The 22,848-nt window shown below is 33.9% G+C and overlaps 1 protein-coding gene across 1 annotated transcript; it reads left to right on the top strand.

Annotated features, from left to right (window-relative positions):
- Positions 1–1,210: 1,210 nt before the first annotated feature.
- Positions 1,211–21,388, top strand: SLC33A1 (solute carrier family 33 member 1). The gene is made up of 6 exons (XM_011379286.2): positions 1,211–2,561; positions 12,515–12,705; positions 16,038–16,222; positions 16,493–16,610; positions 18,674–18,889; positions 19,567–21,388. The coding sequence occupies exons 1-6, from the start codon at positions 1,793–1,795 to the stop codon at positions 19,732–19,734; spliced, it is 1,647 nt and encodes a 548-aa protein (XP_011377588.1). The 5' UTR covers positions 1,211–1,792; the 3' UTR covers positions 19,735–21,388.
- Positions 21,389–22,848: the final 1,460 nt, after the last annotated feature.

Below are 22,848 nucleotides of genomic sequence, written 5' to 3'. Positions count from 1 at the left end.
AACCTATAGGATTTAGGGGCTAGATGACAAATATGACAGACTTGGTAATTTGAAAGTTTTATAGTATACTAATATTTTTCAACTGGCACCCCAGAATTGCACCATTTCCTTTATACAGTTTCTCAATTAAAAAAAAAAAACAACTAAAAATGTGCAGATAAATTATTATATGTAATTTGTTAAATAATAGAAGAAAATTCCCCTGAACTGGAGAAAAATTTTTATGTTCAGATTGGAATAAGTCCTGGATTCCCAATGTGATGGGATACTCCTCCCTTAAAAAGTTGGAGTTTATCCTCTTTCCTTTGAGTGTAGGTTGGACTTAGTAACTTGCTTCTGATGAACAGAATATGATGGAAGTGACAGGTGACTTTTGAGACTGTGTCATAAAAACACTGTAACTTTTTCCTTGCCTTTTTTCTTAGATCAGTTACTCTGGGGAAGCCAGCTGCCATGTCAGAAAGAGTTAAGCGGCTTTACAAACTCATATGGCAAGGAGCTAAGGCCTTCAGTCATGTAGCTCTCCTCCAAAACCATATTTCAAATGAATTAATTTATATTACAAATAATGCTATTGGTTCTCTAAGTTTATTTTCTCTTATTTCAATGGTAAATACACATTGAGTTGACATGAAACAAAATTTTAATATTTGGCTCTTACAATACTTTTTACAGTAGCTCAAAAATACAGCGATGTTTTATAATTCCAATCCACTCAACAAAGTGGATAGGGTCACCAGTTACACTACACTTCTTTCCACCACACTGGAAATATGGACTACAGAAAAACCTAGCACCTCCCAGCACTGCTGGGAACGGCACCCTCTTCACCATTTAGTCATGCCTTCCTTTTTCTACCCTTTCTGGGACACAAAGCACCCTAGCCTGCGGATAAGAAGTTTTGTAAATTTCACTTCTTCTCTTCCCAGTTTCTGCCGGGCGCACGAAAGCAGCGTCATCGTACAATCAGCTCGGAGTTTAAGAACTGCACTTCCGAAGCCTAATGACTAGCCCTCACTTGGCCACTGCAGCTTCAGAGGCTGGAAGGTAGTAACACTGGATGCCGACGCAGGATTGGCCCGGCAAGCCCTCACGTGGCCGCTTGGGCCCAATGACCTGGGCCCACGCTTTCCAGACTGCCGCATGCGCTCACAGAGCCCGAGCTCTCCCAGCGCCCCGCCCCGGCCGCACTGTGCGCTTGCGTTAATCCTCCCATGAGGTCCGGGCCGCCAGAGTTGCGGATTCCTGTCAAGAGGAGTTTTCCAACTCGGCCACGGGACTGTGTCCTGATTGGCTTGTTCTGGAGGCGGGGACAGGACTCTTTTGAGACAAGGACCACTTCCGGAAGCGCGAGGCAGGAAGTTATCTCGTATCTCTGGAGCCCAGTGGAGAAAGTGCTACCTGCCCCACTAGTGGCGGCGAGAGCTGAAGGTTGGTCGGGAGACTGACCGTTCGGTCTCGCCGCAGTTAGGCGCCGGTTTCCATCGCAGCACCACGGCTCCCTCCTCCAGCCCCGAGCCCGGCGCGGTTGCCCGGGGGGCTCCTTCAGGCTCCTTGACGCCGCTCCAAGGGACACCTACCTGGGCATCGCCTGGGCCTCCAGTCAAGGGACTGGCACTCGATTTCAGCACTCCTGGCCGCAGTAAGAAGTCCCCTTGTCACCCCGCGCCCCGCCTCCCTACCTATACCATCGAGACCCTGGTCCAGATCAACAGCCTTGGACCTGGAACTAGACCAATCAGAGACTCTCAGCCCTGGCCCCTCTCAGTCGGGGATCTGCATCGTCTCTGAGATGTCACCCACCATCTCCCACAAGGACAACAGTCGGCAGCGACGGCCAGGGACTTTCAATCATTCTCTGGATATGAAGAGTGGCCCTCTGCCGCCAGGTGCCTGGGATGACAGTCATCTGGACTTGGTAGGAGGAGAAGGGGACAGAGAAGCTCTTCTGCGGGATACTGGTGATTTCTCAAAACCCCAACGGAGCTGCCGGGCTGAATTAAGCAGCATTTTTCTGTTGCTTTTTCTTTACGTGCTTCAAGGCATTCCATTGGGCCTGGCAGGAAGCATCCCACTCATTTTACAGAGCAAAAATGTTAGCTATACAGATCAGGCTTTCTTCAGTTTTGTCTTTTGGCCCTTCAGTCTCAAATTGCTCTGGGCCCCATTGGTTGATGCGGTTTACTTTAGGAACTTCGGCCGTCGCAAATCCTGGCTTGTCCCTACACAGTATATACTGGGACTTTTCATGATATATTTATCCACTCAGGTGGACAGTTTGCTCGGGAATACTGATGGCAGAACCCCCGATGTGGTTGCTCTCACTGTGACATTCTTTTTGTTTGAATTCCTGGCTGCCACTCAGGACATCGCTGTGGATGGTTGGGCGTTAACAATGTTATCCCGAGAAAACGTGGGTTATGCCTCTACTTGCAATTCAGTGGGCCAAACAGCGGGCTACTTTTTGGGCAATGTTTTGTTTTTGGCCCTTGAATCTGCCGACTTTTGTAACAAATATTTGCGGTTTCAGCCTCAACCCAGGGGAATCGTTACTCTTTCAGGTAGTGTATTTAAACTATTATACAGTTGGGTTTATTTTACGTTTATGAATTCTTTTGACAAAGTGTGTGACTTTGAAGAAAAGCTCCTTATTTAATTTACTGGAGATCTTTTTATTGGGTGATGACCCGAGGTAAGTTTTCTTTTCCACTAAAATGAGCTTCAGTCAGAATGACTGCTTTGGAGTAATCATAATTAATCAGTACTCTGCAGTGAGCAAGGAGAGGCAACCCAACCAATAACATGTGGAATGACAAACAAAACTCAGGCTAGGGATCTGTGGGTTCTTACCTAATACACAGATGCATATTTTTTAAAAGTCTGGCTAGTTTGAAGACTGGAATCCAGCCTGACATCTGTTGTTCACATTTTCCTTTTTTCTTTCCGTGGATGGAGATTTCTAGCTCCATGCTTTCTGGTTCATTCTATACCAAGAGTCCTCATTTAGCCCTTTGCGAAAGGATTAATTCATTCAAACATTAACTAATTGGCTAAGTGACAGTTCTAAAGGCCTGCTATAAAGCAGAGTCCAACCCACAGGGAATGAGAGAGATGTACATTTTAGAGCAGCTCAGAGTTGCCAGTTAACTGCTTGTGGGAGTCAGGCTTCACAAATATTTGACCTTTTTGAGTTATAAGATTACATGAAGCGGATAAGTGGAATTCCAGAATGCACAACGACAGGTGAAAATACACTAAAACAAAATACAAAAATGTACAGGACAGAGCCTATGATGTTCAAAGTGCCTGCACCAGTAAACCCTGGGGACTTGGTTTGGGAAATGTTGTGACTAAATTAGTAAGATTTCCTTTAATTGCTGTAAGAAAGAGTTTGAAGTTTACCCAGTAAGAAATTGGGTGTAAGTTCTACAAACTCTCCCCTTTTACTACATTAGTAAATACATGCCTCTGTAAGGTTTTCTGAGATTTTTTTTTAATTTTCCTAAAAACTAGGAAACAGAAGTGAAATTACCAATATCGGGAATAACCAACATCAGGATTATTGTAGAATTTTTCTTTCTGGTAGTGATGATGAATTTACAGAGATAAACTCTCTCATCTTTCCAGTACTAGACTGGGGATTCCCAGCAGGGTGAATGTCAGGGGTAGGTGTGTGGTGAGGGAAGTGTAAGAGTTATATCATATTTGGGGAGGAAGGAGGGATTCACAATTGAATTACTCATCTTCTGAAATCTTAGACAACCCCAGTATACCCCTACCCCCTGTAATGGACCCCTTTTTACCTTCTCAAACTGCTAGTGAGCCATTACTACTGATGTAATGATAAGTATACTTTTCATCAGTTGGTCTGAGGCCAAATATGGTTGAGAGATCATTGCTCTGCACTAGATAGATTTGTCTCTGAATCTTCTGGGGTTCCACTCCTGCTTTTTGGATAAAGGTATGCCTAGAAATAATTTGCGAATGCATCAAATTAACACCTTGTTGCTTTTCGTATCTTGCTTTTGATTATGTACTGGGACTGTTCATATCACCAAGAATGACTAATGAGATGGTCTGTTACTTAATGTAGGAAAGTCTCAGTAGAGAAATCAAAATTTAAGAAGCTATGGAAACTAAATTACCAACAAAGTAAATTAGAACTTTCTCTTAAGTATGGTATGAGTGACTGACAAAACATCATTCCGGAGGATGCAGTCCTCCCTTAAGCCACAACTGTTCCCCAATGAGGTCAAAATTGTGCTGTGGAAGTTTTATTTACATTGGTTTGTTGTTTTGAATAGCTTCGGAATTCAAAACTGTGGAATTTGAACTTTGTTCTCCATGAAATTGCAAAAATTACTTTTTAATTCAGCTTTTTGTATCTGTACTGGATTGCTGTTTTTGGTTCAGACATTTTAGTTAAGGGTCGAAGAGTCCCTGCATTTTCGTTTGTCTCTTTATGACTGCACATATCACATTTATAGCCTTGTACCTTTGGAACTTAAGGGACAAGGAATTTAAAGAGTACAAATAATCATGAAGGAAATAAAATTGCTTAGGTAATGAAAGAAGAGCCAAATATTGAGGAAGATGCTTAGAAAATCAGAAAATTAAAAGTAGGCATAATTATTTTGTAAAATTCTAAAATATGTTCAGTTTTTAACACCATGGTGATAGAATATAGTGAGAGAATAGTTTTTGTTATCTAGAAAGCAGTACTCTAAATAGTATACACAAAATGGTAAAGATAGGATGAGAATAGAATCTCTTAGAAACAAAACCTCGATTATGCTGAGATTGGCTTTTTAATACCTTCAAGGATCGAAGACAGTACTGAACTCAGAAGTAGGCTTTTCTTATCCTTGCCATATCTAGTTTTCAAACACTTTTAGTAACAAAAAGAGATGACTTTTTAAGCTGCAAGAACTGATTACAGTAACCTAGAAGAACAGAAATGAAAACCTAAAGTTTTATGATTTGGAAAAATCATATATTTCAATTCCTTCATTCTTATAGATGAAGAAACTGCAGCCAAGTAGCTATAGAGGTAGAGCTATACCTACAGCTTAGGTTTCCTGATTCCTTAAATCTACTAACTGTATAATGTAACATAATAAAATATAATATGTGCTGATTGGGCTTTCCTACCGGAAAGAAGTAGCACTCTGACTGCTGATGTCTAAAAATCATCAGCCTGCTCCTGGAATGTCTAATGCCCAGAAGTGACAGCTTAAAATTTTTCTGTTTTGTTATTCACTTACTTAGCATTGAGTGCCTATTTGGTGCTAGCCATGTGATGAGTGAGACTGCAAACTCTCTGCTCCCAAGGAATTTATAGTCTAGAGTGGAGGTTTGTAAACCAAAATGATGGAGAGGGTAAATGGATAATGTGATGAGTCAAGTGAGTTGGTGCAAGACTATAGGGATTGGAGGGGACAGTGATGACCTGAGAAATCCATGCTCATCTAAAGGCATGGATCTGCAACTCCAATAAATTGTCTTGTGACAATAGTCTCCCAGAATTACTAGATTGGATGAGTATTCAAGAGAAGCTGGAAATTTCTTTGTTTTTTTTCCCCCTAATTTTAAAAACATTAATTAAACTCATTAAATATGTCTTTTGGCCAAGTCCAGCCTTTGAACTGGTAGTTGAGGCCCACTCTTTTAGAAGCACTGGTAACAATAATGAATAGAAGAAGTGATTGGGATAGGGAATGGGAAATTTGGGTTTGGGGGCAGGAAGTAGGATAGTCTGATACCAGAGGAGAGAGATAAACATATTAGAATTTATGAATCAGTTTGTTTATAGATAAGCATACAAATATAGGAGGAAAAAGAGAAAAAAAATGTTGCTTTGAAAAAACTGGTGCTGTAAGCGTGAAGCTAATCAAATTGGTGATGTTACTAGTAAAAACTATGTATTTGTAAAACATTTATGCTTTGAACTAGAAAGAGAGCAGGACCAATTAATTCTTAGTGACACATTTCTTTCTCTTGTTTTCTAAAGCGGTATTCGTTAATATATTTTATGCGACTAGAAATGCTATTTAGAATTTGGGTAGAACTGACCCATTTTTAGATAGATCAGTTATTCTTATATAGGCTATAATATATTCTTTAGCATCTTTATCTAGGCTGAAAACATTCTCCTATTCTCAAAAGAAAACTGTAGAGATGGAAAACAGATCGTAGTTGCCAGGGGTTGTGAGTGAGGGAAAAGGTACTATATAAATGGATAGCCTGAGGGAGGTTGGGGAGTGATGGAACTCTTCTGAGTCTTGATCATGGTTGTGGTAATTTGAAATTTATACATGTGTTAAAATTCATAGAACTGTACACTAAAAAATATTTAGTTTTACTGTGTAATAATTTTAAAAAGATTTCTAAAAATTAAAAAAAAAACTAATCCATTACCTTCAAAGCTAATCTCTGGGTAAAAATGATATGAAATCCTTGAGTTTAGCTCTCTTTTTGCCTTGAATGGAACAAGTTTGTAAATCTGGTGGCTTCAGTAATTACAAGCATCTATATCTCCTATTTTTGTTTATAGTGTTTCAAAAAAACACTATAAATTTGAGAAAGCAAAATGTACTTAACTAGTAAAGGAGATATTGTTCCTAGAAAATTAAAAATGAAAATAAAAAAACCCTGATTTCACCTGTTCTTTTATCTATCTATCTATCTATCTACCTATCTATCTATCTATCTATCTATCTATCTATCTATCTATCTATCTATCTATCTATTTTTTAGACGAGGCAACCCTTGCCTAAAATCTGCAAACTCACAGATTGCAAGGACCTCGTCAGTTTACAATCCCTTATTTTTTATTTTTTACGCCTACAGCACCTGGTCTTCCTAGGTAGTCTCTCATCCAAGTACTAACCAGGCCCGATCCTGCTTAGCTTCCGAGATTCACTTGTTCTTTTAGACATAATTTTGGATAAATCTGGCATTTTGTACATGTTCTTTAATTTCATTCTTTTTTATTATTTCATATTTTTAAATTTTAAATTTATATGTTTTACATTGTACACAATATATTAGTATAGGAGATCACAAATACATAATTTACATGTGAGTGTGCATGCTAAAACATTTTTAAGGATGGAATGCATATTCAAAAAGCAAGATGTCGGTTACCTTCCACTATCTCTACTTCTTGGTTTATTGTCACCTAAGATTCTTTTTTTTCATTCTTTTCCCTCACTTTTGAACATATTCCTCACTTGCTGAAGTCCAGTGGTTATCAATGTTCTAGCAGTCTTAGAACATTTATATTCTTAAATTTCCCATTCATTTTTTAAACTTTATTTTATAATAATTATAGACTCATAAGACATTGCAAAGAAATGTTTAGTGAAGTTCTATGCACCCTCCCCCGCCTCCTCTCCTAACATTAGATAATTATAGTATAATATCATAACCAAAAACTTCACATTGATACAATCCATTGAGTTTATTCAGAGTCACCAATTAATACATGCACTCATTTGTGTGTGTGTACGTATTTGTGTGGGTAGTTTTGTGCAATTTCATCATATGAAGCCTTGCATAACTACTCTCACCTGTGGTTATCAAAATACTCATCTATGCCATCTAACACAAGACTCCTTTGTTTTGCATTTTTATAGCTATACCCATTTCTTCCTCTCTGTCCTTAACTCCTGGCTGCCACTAATCTGTTTTCCATCTTTATAATTATGTTATTTCAGAAATGTTACCTAAATGAAATCATGCAGTATGCATTCTTTGGAGATTGGTCCTTTTCATTCAGCATAATTTCTATGAGGTTCGTTGAAGTTGTTGCATGTAGCAATGATTTGTTCCTTTTTATTGCTGAGAAGTATTCCTTTTGTTAGACATATCACAGTTTATTTCATCATTTATTGAAGGAGATTTAGGCAGTTTCCAGGTTTTGGCAATTGCTATGTGAAAAATAAGTCTTCATTTCTCTGAGATAAATGCACAAGAATGCAAATGCTTGTTATGGTAAGTCCGTTTTTAGTATTGAAAGGAACTGCCAAACTTTTTTTCTGAGGGGGTATACCCTTTTTATCTCTCTACCAGCAATCTATGTATGAGTAATCCATTTTCTCTGTATCATTGACAGCATTCAGTGTTATCATTGTTTTTTATTTTAGCTATTCTGATGTACCCTGCATCTTCATGAGATAATTTGGAATGTTCATTGTCAACCGTTTTTATAAAAGTCTGAATTCAGCTCACAAAAAGTGATTTAGGGGTCAGGACACAGTGTTTACAAAAGCTAAATGTAAGACCCTCTTCATAGCATCAGAGTAGGAGTGTGTGTGTGTGTGTGTGTGTGTGTGTGTGTGTGTGTGTGTGTGTGTGTGTGTTTAATTAACAAGTGATATAGGCCCAGAGTTAGCATGAGATGGGAGCACTGAATCTATTGGCCTCTCTGCCTCAGTCGTTCATCCTGAGCAGAATTTAAGCTTAGTGTTTTGGGACAACATGGCCATTAAGTAAGATAGCTGCTTAATGTGGTGCTTGATTGAAGAAACAATCTCTTCTAGCTTGGAGGAAAACCTGACATTGTTGAAGTTAATGAAAAGATATATAATCTTAAACATGGCATCTTCCTAAGATGTTAAGAAAACTAAAGCATTAGGAAGATTTCAAAACTAGCTTTATATTTACTTGATTTTTACATTGCATGCTATCTTTTAAAGAACCTAATCCTAAGATATGAGGATATTGTATTATCAGAACAGCATTTTCCAAGAGTGCTGGACAACAGCATGGGTATTTTGAACAAATCCTTAAGAGAGAGATTTGTGGAATAAAAGGTCCCTTTCTGCTAAGATTTAGCTGGTTACCCTGGGTCAGACACATAACATTTCTATTTTAGTTTCTTCCATTGTGAAAGTGGGAGCATTGGACTGGATGATGGGTGTCTAAAGTCCCTTCAGATCTTAACTTGTGAATTAGCTGTGCCAAAAGCAAGAAGGTGAAAGAAAGGCCTGACAGTTATTTAGAACAGAAACTAAAGTTTATTTTTCTGCCACAGACTTCTGAAGGACTAAAGTTAATTTCCATAGTGTGAGAATTAGGGAGAAAGAGAACCTGGTCTGAGCCAAGGATGGTTTTATCAAATAATGCTTCTTAATTTTTCTATCTCTTCTAATAGTGGAAGAGAGTTAGCCTAAACCACAAAGGGATTGGGGGCCTAGTCCAAACCTTGAAAGCTTGATTTTTTTTTTAGCCTAATGTTTTATCTTAAAAATTCTTGGAAATTTTGCTTTCTCCATAACATTTTCTAAATCAGAATGTTTCCCTATAAGTTGAGTACAGTGAACTCTTTAGAAAAGATGCACCATGTTTATTTCTTATGGGTTTGCGTATCCTTTGACATACTACCTTAAGGGGAGAAGGAGGTAGGGAAAGGGAAGGAACAGAAGTAGCCACTTTAAAGAAGTATGTTCAAGTATCTGTGTTCTTGACTTCACAGTCGGAGCTAAACTATGTACCTTTTTTGTCCGGTGTATGTGGTCAATGAAAGAGCCTATTTGCTTTAAGTGTTTGAACATCTTGGTAGTATAGTAGAAAATATTCTTGCTTTAAAATCAGATCTGAGTTTCTGGCACTTTCTGGCCTATCCCGTTTCATGTTATATAAAGTAGGAATAACAATGTTTGTCTTCAAGAGTGACTTCGAGATTTATTGCACTGTCTTGCATAATAGGCACCTAGGAGCTAACTATTATATCCTTCTTGGTTGCTTGTGAATTATTACATGCTCTTAATTTTTGCATTCATGGGAGCACTAGCTAAGATCTAGTAGCCAGTTCTGAAGACTTAGTTTGTATTATAGGCCTTGCTCAAAAATCAAGTGTACGAAACTTAGATGTCAGCTTTGACGTTTTGATTGTATATATCATAATGCTTTTGTAGATAAAATACATAAATCAAAATTAACTAAAATATTAATAAAGAAATGTTTAGATTACTTTTGGTAGTATCTTTACAGTTAGTATATCAGGCTGTGTATTTTCTAGCCTCAAAGGAGTGTTAATAAACAATAGTAAATCATCTAATGGTCGGTATTTATGGTAATTATGTTCATTAAACTTAAAGTATTTTCTGGCAGTTGCTAAGCATCTCTTTCTGAGGTATTAGCTTCATTCTTTTGTTCAAGTGAGCTACAGAAAGACTGACTTAAGGCTTTGAATGATCCATTGTTACTATTTCCTTCTTTCATGTGTAGTGTTTTATCCTCAAAGCACAAAGAAATTACAAATAATCCTATCTGCAAACAACACTGAAACCTGTCTAACTTGTTCTTATTTTTTTTTCCTTCTGGTATTAATATCAAGGTGTTTAAATTCTATATGAAGATTTTGTTCATTAAAATTGAAAATATACTAAGCAAATTTTTAAAAACTTTGCTTAGAGAACTGGATCTCTGAAAAACTTTAAATTTTCACTTAACATTTATATAAAGACTATTAATTTCTGGTGACAGTGATAATAATACAGTTTTTTTTCAGGGTTTCTTAAACAGTTGATTTAAGCCAAATGATGAACAAAAACTTTCTGAATAAGAATAATACTGTAGATGAAATTCTGTAAACAAATCATTATCACATTTCACAAATGAAATTAAGAATGCAAAAATAAAGAACATTAGCCTCACCTGTAAGAATAGTCGTAAGTTGTTCATTCCTTTTAAACAGAGACTTCAAAAGACCATATTAACATAAATTAGAAATTATGTTGTAATGTTATTTTGCTAAACTTTTAAGCATAACTTGAATATATTAGTGCATTTTAAAATGGTTAGCTTTGTGTTTAAGTACGTTTTGTGTTTTTCTTCTGGTATCTAAAATTAAGTATAAATTTCCCATTTTGGAGAAAAGAATTCACCCCAGAATACAAATTTCTGTATATGCTTAAGAGTGTTTTAGCTTCTTTAATTTGTGTAATTTGAATAGCCCCGTTTTGGGTTAAGCTTGTGGAGACTAAATAATTAGCCAAGTTTAATAAATTCTTATTTCAGCATTACTTTTTGAAAAAAATATTTATGCAAGCAATGTGAAATAGTGGAGAGAATATGAAACCCAAATTCAGATTTAGGTTCAAGTTCTGCCTCTTGATAATTTGACCTTTGGCAAAGATTGAAATATTCTGGGCTTCTTTCCCTAATGCCTACATAGTAACACCTGCTTTGCCTGTCTCACATGTTTGCTATGAAAATCAAATGAGATAACATATTAAAAAAGAGCATTTAAATATTAAGGTGAAAATTGGTCTAAACAAATAACACTAATTCCTCCATCATCAGCGAGGTTCAAGCTGTAGTGATCACCTTCAGCTAGAACAGCGGCAGAACAAGACTGAATACCAAGAAAAAGCTCTGACAGAAGAATGCTCTACTTGTTTTTGAAAAAAGGTGATGAGGCTTTATAAACAGTGCTACATGAGTATCAAAATGAAAAGTAAACACATAGAAAAATGAGTACAATTCTAGAATGTTAGAGCTAGAAAGCATCTGGGATTTTCTAGCCAAGTCCTCTTATTTTATGGATGAGGTATCCAATAAATTTTGTAGTAGTAACCTAAGATGCATTTCTCAAGGTGGTTAAGGAGATATAGGTTTTGTAAGTCTATAAGGCATAAAAATCACAATTTTATCACTGACTTATAATGTAACTTGAAGCATAACATCTCTAAGCCTTTTTCTTTCTAAATCGGGGCTAGTAATAACCTAATCTATTGGGTTGTAGTAAAGGAGATGATATATGTAAAGTGCTTAGCACACTTACGGCACGTGATATACACTCAATAAATGGTGCCTTTATTATTTTTTTAACTGTTACACAGAATCTTCCAGAACATTGTTCACTCCCTTTGCTTAATTTGTTCAAAATAATGGCTAATAACCCAGCTATCTTTCACTGAAACAACCCAAACAGTAATCTTTATGTGTCTCCCTGTGCACCTACAAGTATGAGGAAATTATTTCTGTATCTCAGTTTTGAAAAGGTTATTCTTAAACAGTTTTAAACATTAGGAAGTTTCAAAATAGAAGTTGGAAAATCTAATGTAAATGATCATCTATTTGTCGTCTAAGTTGTCACAATTTAATAAAGAACTAAAATGGCTTAGGTGCTTAAGCAGTATGACTGATGGATTTTATGGGATATGAATATCATCTCCCCCCAACCCCTAGCACTTTTCTTGAATAAAATGACTGGATAGACTTTTGTTTCATTCAACCCACTAAACATCTGTGACCCTTTTCTTTTTCCTTGTTAGGAATCACTGTCTATTTTGGGTCTATGTAATGTATGTTTAACAGAGCCAGGACTGTCTTGTTCATCTTATGTGCTTGGTATGCACAGTGCCTTGAACATGATAGGCATGTTAAGTGTTAACTTTTTTTAACAGGTTTTAGTTGAGGAAAAGTTGTATAGTGATTTATATAGAATCAATTAAATTATATCATTTTAAAAGTTAATTATAGATTTTAACATTTTTAATTTCAGATTTCCTTTTTTTCTGGGGAACTGTATTTTTGATAACAACAACTTTAGTTGCCCTTCTGAAAAAAGAAAACAAAGAAGTATCAGTAGAAAAAGAAGAAACCCAAGGGATCACAGATACTTACAAACTGCTTTTTGCAATTATAAAAATGCCAGCAGTTCTGACATTTTGCCTTCTGATTCTGACTGCAAAGGTAAGAGATTTATAAAGTAAATTTACCATTCCATTATAATTACCAATATCATGGAATACTTCGATTGCCTTTTCATAAGTCCCTTTCCATTACTATTAGGATTTAACAATAAAAAACAGTGATTTTGGTTTATGAAAGGTGTTTTAAAAAGGATGATGATACAAATATAATTTGAACATAAGCTACATATCTTGAGATCTTAAAGAGAATTTTTCCAATTTGAAGTAATTCTAATAAATGTAAAATTTAATGAATGATATTAATGTGTGGTATGGAAGTGAATGCCTTGAAAAATAAATAGCTCTCTACTGTTATAATGAGTATACATTTAACCTCAGAGGTAGTAAAATTATTTACTTAGGATGTGATTTCCAAGATATAGAAATGTGTGAGTATTAGAAGTCAATGTAAAAATCAATTGAACTTTTTAAGTGTTAGAATTAAATATACCATCAAATAAATGGGGATTTTGGTGATTTTTGTTTTATTTTGTATGTGTTCTGTATTAAGATGTCCTAATTTTATAGTTATAAAACATTTTAAGACATCTTAAAAGAAAGGTAGATATACTTCTTTATAGTGAGCTATTGCTAGTGTTGTAATTAATATTCCTAAAATCTAAAATCAGTTATAGGAGTTTCATATTATATATTTAAACATGTCTATATAAACACTTTACAGCTATCTTTTGACAAGCCTGAAGTAAAAATTGCAGCCTCAATGTTTTGAAATAATGAATTTTTCTTCCTCTGATGATAGAGTGGGTTAAATTTTAAGGAAACATTAGGAAGGTTTAAATTTAAGGGACTTCAAGTTCAACTTTAGAAAATGCTGGAAGGTTCAAGGAAGGTAATATTATCTAATTACATAATTTAGAGATAACCTTTGGTAACATTTTTGGTATATTTCCCCAGTCCCCATTCCCCTCTATATGTGCATATATACGTGCACATGGGTATACATATACTTTATATATATATAAATATAACTAATAAGTTAGTTATACTCAATAAATTAGTATTAATAATATATATTTATATGCACACAAATACTTTAAAGTGTAATTAGATCATACTGTATATAATTTTTTTCTTGTTTTTTGTCTTATTCTATATTCCTATATCATTAAATGATATTTGAAAATACTTTTTAATAGTATAATTTTTAATAGTATATAATTGTCACAGTATAAATTTTCAATTTGCTCAATCATTTCTCTGTTGCTTACTTTTTTTGATTATAAAAATGCACTAATGAATATTTTTGTGCATAAGACTTTTTTGATGTTCTGAATATTTCCTTCTAAAAGATTCTTTTTTAAAAGATTTTCATTATAATATAGCTAACATACAAACAATATTGTATTAGTTTCAAGTGTATGACATAGTTATTCAGTATTTATATACCTAAAGAAGTCATCACCATGATAAGTGTAACCATCTGACACCATACAACATTATCACAATATTATTGCTTATATTCCCCCATTACTTATTTGTTTTATACTGGAAGTTTGAACCTCTTATTTCTCTTGTCTTTCTCCCCCTTTTTTGATTTTTCAAATAGTTGATAGTCCATATTATTTTATATTAGTTTCAAGTGCACAGCTTAGTGATCAGACATTTATATAATTTACAAAGTGATCCCCCTGGCTAGTTTAGTATCCACCTAGCACTATACATAGCTATTACCATGTTATTAACTACATTCCCTATGCTTTACTTTACATCCCCATGACTATTTCATAATTACCAGTTTGTCCTTCTAATCCCAACCATCAGCTTGTTCCCTGCATCTATAAGTCTGTTTTTGTTTTATTTTGTTCTTTAGATTCTACATGTAAGCGAGATTATATGGTATTTGTCCTTTTCTGTCTGACTTATTTTACTTAGCATAATACCTTCCAGGCCTATCCATGTTGCCACAAATGGTAATATTCCGTTCTTTTTATGGCTGAGTAGTATTCCATTGTATATATGTACCTCCTCTTCTTTATGCAGTCATTTATTGATGGGCAGTTAGGTTGCTTCCATAGCTTGGCTATAGTAAATAATGCTGAAATGAACATAGGGGTGCATATATCTTTTTGAATTAGTGTTTTGGATTTTTTTCAGATAAATACCCAGAAGTGGAATTGCTGGGTCATATGATACTTCTATTTTTAATTTTTAAAATTTTCTGTATCGGCTGCACCAATTTGCACTCCTAGCAACAGTGCACGAAGGTTCCCATTTCTCCACATCTTTGCCAATACTTGTTGTTGATTTATTGATGATAGCCATTCTCGTAGGTGTAAGATGATATCTCATTGTGGTTTTAATTTGCATTTCTCTGATGATTAGTGATGTTGAGCATCTTTTCATATATCTATTGGTCATCTGTATGTTCTCTTTGGAGAAATGTCTATTCAGGTCCTCTGCCCATTTTTTAATTAGGTTGTTAGTTTTTTTGGTGTTAAGTTGCATGAGTTCTATATGAATTTTGGATATTAACCCTTTTTGGATGTATCATGGGCAAATATCTTCTCTCATTTAGTAGGTTGTCTTTCTATTTTATTGAAATATCACAGAAGTAATATTGTGACATCTTCAAGGGAATTACATCAGGAGCCATATCATGTCCCTTTATTCCATTAACTGTTGTTAACTTTGATTACTCTGTTAACCCATTATAAAGTTACTTTTCTTTTGTAATTAAAAACTAGTTTATGGGGAGATACTTTGATACTATCTAAATATCTTATCTCAAACTTTTTATTCACTACTTTTAGCATTGTTACTTTTTTTGGTTTTTAAGAATTAATCTAGCTGTACTTTTTCTTCCTCCTCATTTTATTCAACCTCTCAGATATATTTTCTCAGAATTACTTTGAAATGTTAGATGACTTTTGGAAATTTTAATATAGATATACTCGGTCAGAAATCATAAAAAATGTGTATATGTGTGGCAGTGATGCTTCATTTTAACAGATTTGGAGTCAATTAAAGCCTTTTCTTTTATTCTTTAAACATACAAATCAGTAAGTTTGGATTTGGACCCCGTTTATTATGAGACTGAACTTTTTGAAATGGAAATTTAGTTGTAACTAGAGCTATCTATAGTTCCTAAGAGTGCTGAATTTTCAATTGTTTTCACTGACTGTTGTTAGTAGCTCATAGGGTAAAATATACTTTTGTAACTTGAATGTTGTGCCAGATATAATAATATGATGTTTATTTATAACTGGCATAGGTCAATAAAGAGATTGAGGTTCTTGAAGAACTGACATATGCTTGGAGGAAAATATTTCACAAATCACGACTTAAAATATTTTTTTTGTTTTTGTATTGCAGATTGGGTTTTCAGCAGCAGATGCAGTAACAGGACTGAAATTGGTAGAAGAAGGAGTGCCCAAAGAACATTTAGCCTTATTGGCAGTTCCAATGGTTCCCTTACAGATAATATTGCCTCTGATTATCAGCAAATACACTGCAGGTCCCCAGCCACTAAACATATTTTACAAAGCCATGCCTTACAGGTAAAAACAAAATAAAACCTTATTAAATAAGAAAGGTTAAATGAGGAACATTCATAAATATCAGAAATATCTGTGTGTAGAGTATATATGGAAAAAGGCTTGAAAAGCATCTTTAACTTCAATATCATTTATATGCACTTTTAGCTCTTTTTAACCTCCTAACAGGTGTTAGATAAAGGCTTCTTTCATAGGATAGACACAGATTTTTGTTTCTGTTGTTTTTTTAACCTAAAATAGAAGTCAACTCCGTGTTTCTTTCTTTTTCCATAGATTATTGCTTGGATTAGAGTATGCTGTACTGGTTTGGTGGACTCCTAAAGTAGAATATCAAGGGGGATTCCCTATATATTACTATATCATAGTGCTACTGAGTTACGCATTACACCAGGTAAGCTTGTGGTGGTTTTCTCAGGAAGTAAACTGTTCTTTGGAAAATAAGACATTTTTTTGTGGTTGCCTTAAAGTAATGATAATAAGATTTAAACATGACTGACAGTGAAGAAATTATTGACAGTGAACTTTAAATCTTGTAACTTTTGATTTAATGAGTTCTATTTGTGGAAAGAGAGTTCATTCATTTCACTATTTGTTTGTTCATTCAACAAGTATTTTTCGCATTTCAGAATTTATTCCAAAGCTAGTAATTCTACCTTTGCTAAGTATTCCTCAGTCCATCCCTAGACTTGGATTCTTTCTTCTATTCCTGATATTGTTTCTCTCTGTACTGAGAAATAATGTGGGCTACTGGGTTAGAGGTCCCAGGTGTTTGGTTTAGATCCTGTATTGAAAGTTATGACTTTTTGTGGTTTTGGAAGCTGTGTATTAATCTGCTTTTTAAATAAATTTATGTATTAAATATGTTTGTAATCCATAAAAGAAGTGATCCCCACTTTGCCCTAGCCTCACGTAAGTTGTAGAATGGAGTTTTGTTCTGGGGGCAAGTGATTCAAGTAAATGGCAGATGCCCAGCAGTAACCTTTGGGATGCAACTGCAGTTATTGCTAATGTATATTTCAGAGTTACTTTGGATTTTTCTACGGAACCTAGCTTAAATTTCAAAAAGTTTGAAAGTTATATTTACCTTTTGCTCACTTTGTTTTTAACTGAAACTCAAAAATATGCCCACCAAGTAATCTCAATAATTTTTTGCATACAATTATATCATTTAGGAGAACTCCATAGTGGATCAGGTTAGACTAAGTGCTTGTAAATCATTGAGGCAAGGGTGTCAAATACATTTTTCTCCTGTTTTGCACATGCTTAGTTAATACTAGGCACAAAATAAAAGTTAAAAGAAGTGCTTTAGCTTAGTAAATGGTTCACTATCTGTGTAAGTAAAAGAAAACTGTGATGTAGTAGTCCAAAAATCATTTGTTTGTTTTTGGATTTCACTAGAGAATTTCCCAAAGTGTAGTCATTGAATCTCAGACAACCAGATGCTTTGTGAGAAAAAATGTACAAGGCCAAGTACATTTGAGAAATGATACATGACATAATCCCTCTTTATGTAGCATCTTAATCATTCTTCCAATGAATTTTAAGTGGATACCTATTCCATGCCAGAAACCATTCTAAGTACTAAAATATAATAGTGATAAAATCATGCCCAAATCCCTGCCCTTAATGAATATATTTCCTAAAGGCTTTCAGAAGGCATACAGTGAAAGGGATCTGTTTAATTTTGTGTCACTTAGTGTTTCTCAGTCTTATTTGATATTGGAACATCCCATGGAACAGTATTTGAAGGAATGCTGTTTTGTAAACATGGTTTGTTTCCATGTTCTTAAATGGAGGGTTAATTCTTGTCTCTAAGCACTTTTGCCTTTAAGGAGATTTTTCTCTTCATTTTGTCACATAAATTTTGAAATATTTTTCTTCTATATATGTAGAAGAAAATAATATGTGTAAATAATTATAGAGTCATATCCCCTTGAATATATTTGAGTGCTTACGTGTATATCCATAGCCATATACATATATATATATAAATAGGTATACACACATATATGGTATATTTAGGTACAGTATAAATACGGGGTTTTGCTTTATTGCTATATGCATCATTCAAGACCATCTCATCTGTTATTTTCTCATTTGAGCCTTCCTTGACTACTTATGGTAGAATTAATCTCTCATTTATTTAGGCCCCCATAGCACAATGAGTATACTTCTATTTAGAATACTTACTGTTTCATCATAATAATTTATTCCCTATTTTCTCAGCCTAGAATAAATCTTGAAAGGCAGAGAGATTCTTCTTAGTGTTCTTTATATTGCCATCATCTGGCTTAAAGCCTGGCCAATAAGAAGTATTCAATAAATGTTTGTTGACTTGAGTTTAATAAGAGTCATGAAAATTAATTTTCAGATGTATTATTTCAATTTTCTTAATTCAGACTGTAGCTTTTTATAGTCTAATCATACTACAGATGTTTTACATTTTCCTTGTAGGTTACATTGTACAGCATGTATGTTTCTGTAATGGCTTTCAATGCAAAGGTTAGTGATCCACTTATTGGAGGAACCTATATGACCCTTTTAAATACGGTGTCCAACCTGGGAGGAAACTGGCCTTCGACAGTAGCTCTTTGGCTAGTAGACCCCCTCACAGTGAAAGAGTGTGTAGGAGCATCAGACCAGAATTGTCGAACACCTGATGCTGTTAAGGTAAGTATTTTGTCATTCTAGATAACATTAAGTTAATGTTAAAATATTAATTTCCTTGTTTTGCCTCCAGAAGTACTATATCTTTTTTAAAAATCATATCTGCCCATAGTTTCTCATATAGAAATCTACATATTTTTTTTCTTTTCTATCGTAACTGAGGGTTGTAATGCACTAAAATCAAGAGCAGCTCACTGAAAGTGCTTCTCAGCAAGGGAGGAGCAATCTTTTTTCCTCTGTCTTACATATTGGTTCTTAATAAATGCATTATTGATAGTTAAGTTTTATAATGATAGCAAAAGAGAAATTTCACTGACTATTCATATAATAATTGTAGGTAAAACCAGATGGTTAGTAATTTGTTGATAAATTATTTTAAAGTAGCATTAGCCTACTTCTGGAGTAGATTCATTGACTATTTCTTCACATCTCCAAATATAAAGAGCTGTATCGTGAAAATGAGTATTGCTTACAGCACAAGCTGAAATTGCTCTTAATCATGTTAGTAGCTTTAGAGAGATTAAGATACATTAACATGTTTTGCAATTTGAAGTAAACGAAATGTTTTAACAAAAATATTTTTTGATTAATTTTTTTAAATTACAAAGTAGAAACATTTAAATTGCTGAATACTTCCATTTTGAAATTGTGGAATATTTATTATAATTTTATTTTTACAGCTTTGCAAAAACCTCGGTGGCTCGTGTATTACAGCACTGGATGGTTATTATGTGGAGTCCATTATTTGTGTGTTTATTGGATTCATTTGGTGGTTCTTTCTTGGTCCAAAATTTAAAAAGTTACAGGACGAAGGACCATCTTCATGGAAGTGCAAAAGAAACAATTAATGCATTCACTACTGGATATTCTAAGAAAGGTAACTATAGTTTAGTTTTAATTCAGAGACTCTGATAATCAGTGCATAGGAGTATACAATATTGTTTTAAACAAGGAAATTATTAATATAAAATGCCAAATGGTTAAAAAAATAGAGACTTCTCCATATATTTGACTTTTCCTTGCCTTGTTGATGTATTTAAAGTTTACTTAAAGTCAGGAAATGGATTCTAAAACATTTCTTGCCTTGTTATTTGATTTATATCTTTTTAATTTACTAACAAAAGTATGTTTTAAACTGCAATGCAGTAGTCATGGGTGGTAACCATGCAGTCAAGTATTGTTATCAGTTCCTATCATTGAGCTGTATTTAAAATTTTGATAAAATATATTAAATGGAACAGAGCTTGATATTTGGGTACTAACTACAGCTAGTCTGACCTGTTGGAAGTTAAATCTTATTTTGAATTGCAAATTAGTTAAATTCTATGTAGAATTTACTGAGAAGAGAATTTGGGCTACTGACTGAAATGCCATTTTAGTTGTTATTTTTCTGACCACAACCACATTGTACTAATGAATCTGTGTTTAAAAGACTATTTTAAATGTATTTCCTGCTTTTGTAAGCATTAAAGATTTATAAGAAGATTATTCAAACTATTTTTTTATAAAATGAAAGCTATGATTTTTAATTTATTGTTTCCCCTCTCCATCCTTTTTTGGAGGACATTTTGATTCCTTGTTAATGTTGACCCTAAAGCTTATGTATGTTTTTTGTCATAAGTGCTTCATGGCACACAGACATCTCATGAGGCGATCAAATTTACTGTTGTATGTATGTTCGTGGCAAAGTTTTGAAAATAAAAATTAAATGTTTTTCTTTAAGTAGTTATTTTTTATTACCAAGAGGGGGAAAAAAACAGTAAAGCTTTCAGATTAAGTAAAATTTAAGTGAATAATACCATAATTTTAAAAAATAATGCTTTAAGGAGACAAAAACATTTTGTGCCTTTGACAAATTAAATCATGTGGTGAAAGAATGTTTCTTCATTAAGCACTTTACTAGTAAGAAAAGATCTCACAATTTTTTTATACCAAATCAGGTACTATATTTCCACTTACTAGAACACAATCTTCTGTTTGTAAACTATAGTTTCCAGTAGAGGATTGCTATCCCAGAAGAATTAAGCTAAATTTCAGTATGTTAGCAATTTCTAACATATTACGTATACCTGGTAATAAAGTTCTCTGCATATTTTGTCTTGTATATTACTCCGTTTAAAGAAAAAGATTAAGTAGAGTCTTGACAATTTTATCTTTGTGGAAAAATATATACTAACTCCAGATTTTGTTAATTTTATAACATAGGTTGAATTTTAGAGTGGGTTTTTAATAAATAATGGAGGATAAAATGGGTGGGAGAAAATGGCACTCAGCATTTGAAGAAGGATAGAGGCAATGGCCTCTAGAACTCATGCATTGCCATTGGAAAGCCTGTGTTGGGCATTGATGTCAGATCCTGAAGAATCACCTGGAAAATCATCCTAGAGGCAAAGAGGCTTCACCAAACAGTAGACTACAGCACTTTGTCACATGGGTTGTCCAGTATCATGTATTATTATCAACATGTTTACTTGAATAAAGAAAAAACGCACTTAATTCTCATATGTGAAATGTATTTTGATTTTTAATTTTTGTATTAGGTAGCTCACATTGCCACAGTTACATTTTATTTCTTCTCCATTCATATTATTACAAATTATACATACTTTCAAAAATACTTTTAAGTCTATGAATTTTTTTTAATCTTAGTAATCTTTCTGTTCTCTAGTTTTTTTTAAGTTGACAAATCTTTAATGACTGAAGTTTTAAAATATATTTTAAGCCTTTAACTATAAGGTGAAAGCCACGAATCGCATTTGCTCTATAAATAAACAATTATTTTTAATTGTAGTCATTTGGTTATTTGGATACATATTTGTAATGTGTGCCCAAAATGATTTAATAGCTATGTGCAATTATATTGCATACATTGATTACTGATGGCATCTTAACAGATGATCTACTTGAATCTAAGGATATATGTTGTAAATCAATAGTACTAGAAAATACTACTTATTTTTGTGTGTGAGTATTTTTCTTTACTGATTGATCTCAATAAACTCTACCCTCAAGTATAACCATTAACTCCTCCGGTTAATGTATGTATTTACTGGCTAATATCAAATATGAACATATCCCTTTATAGCAATATTTCCATTTGCACATTGGTTGTAAATTGTATACATCTAATATGAGTTTGAAAAAATTCTTATAAGATTAAGACTAAAGGTCCCTCCTTTGCAAATATTTTAATTTTGCCTGATCAATCATAAAAAATTATTCAACACCTAAAATAAATTTCTCTATTTTTTTTTTATATTGAACTATTGTAATCTAAACCTGCAATCTAAACTTATTGTTTGATTTCTTCCCTTTATTCCAAGGGATTTTATCCTAAATAGGTGTCAGTGGACTTGAAAGCCTTGAAAGCCCTGAATTGCTTGCAAAACTCTGGATATGTAATTTTTGTTTTTTTCTAGAAAGAGCTCTTAAAATCTTAAATGGGTTATGATCCAAAAAAGTGTAAAAGCCATGACCATATTGAAGATGGGCTGTAAATTGTAAACATAAATTTGAAGTAATAGTTGTAAAGCTAATTGTTTAAAGCATCCCGAAAACAATGTTAAAAAAAAAAATCTATGATGAAAACTGGAAAATATTGCATTTGTAGCACTGAACTTGAACCTTGAAGAGATTAGAGCAGATAAGATATTACTGGTAGAAGAGGGACATAAATGTGAATTTTATCCCACAAAAGGTATCTTAGTCATTTCATCTTTTTTTTCTTATGAATAACTTGTATTTTGCCTTGTTAACAGAAACCCAAAAATGTATGTTGTTTTATATTAAATGGTGGAGATCATTATTTAATATAACACAAGACCAGATTTGTTTTTGCATTTCGGGGGATCATATCTTTTCATATAGTTGAAAGAATGAGAAAACTATTTAACACAGACCCTGCTAAAAGTAAAGAACCAGCTTTTTGGGAACATTCCACGCAGATTTCCAAAATGTATTTT

This window comes from Pteropus vampyrus, unplaced genomic scaffold, assembly GCF_000151845.1.
Source record: "Pteropus vampyrus isolate Shadow unplaced genomic scaffold, Pvam_2.0 Scaffold12, whole genome shotgun sequence".
In the NCBI taxonomy this organism is placed as follows: Eukaryota; Metazoa; Chordata; class Mammalia; order Chiroptera; family Pteropodidae; genus Pteropus; species Pteropus vampyrus.
Note: the sequence above shows the minus strand (reverse complement) of the source record. Positions and strands in the feature narration are given on the sequence as shown.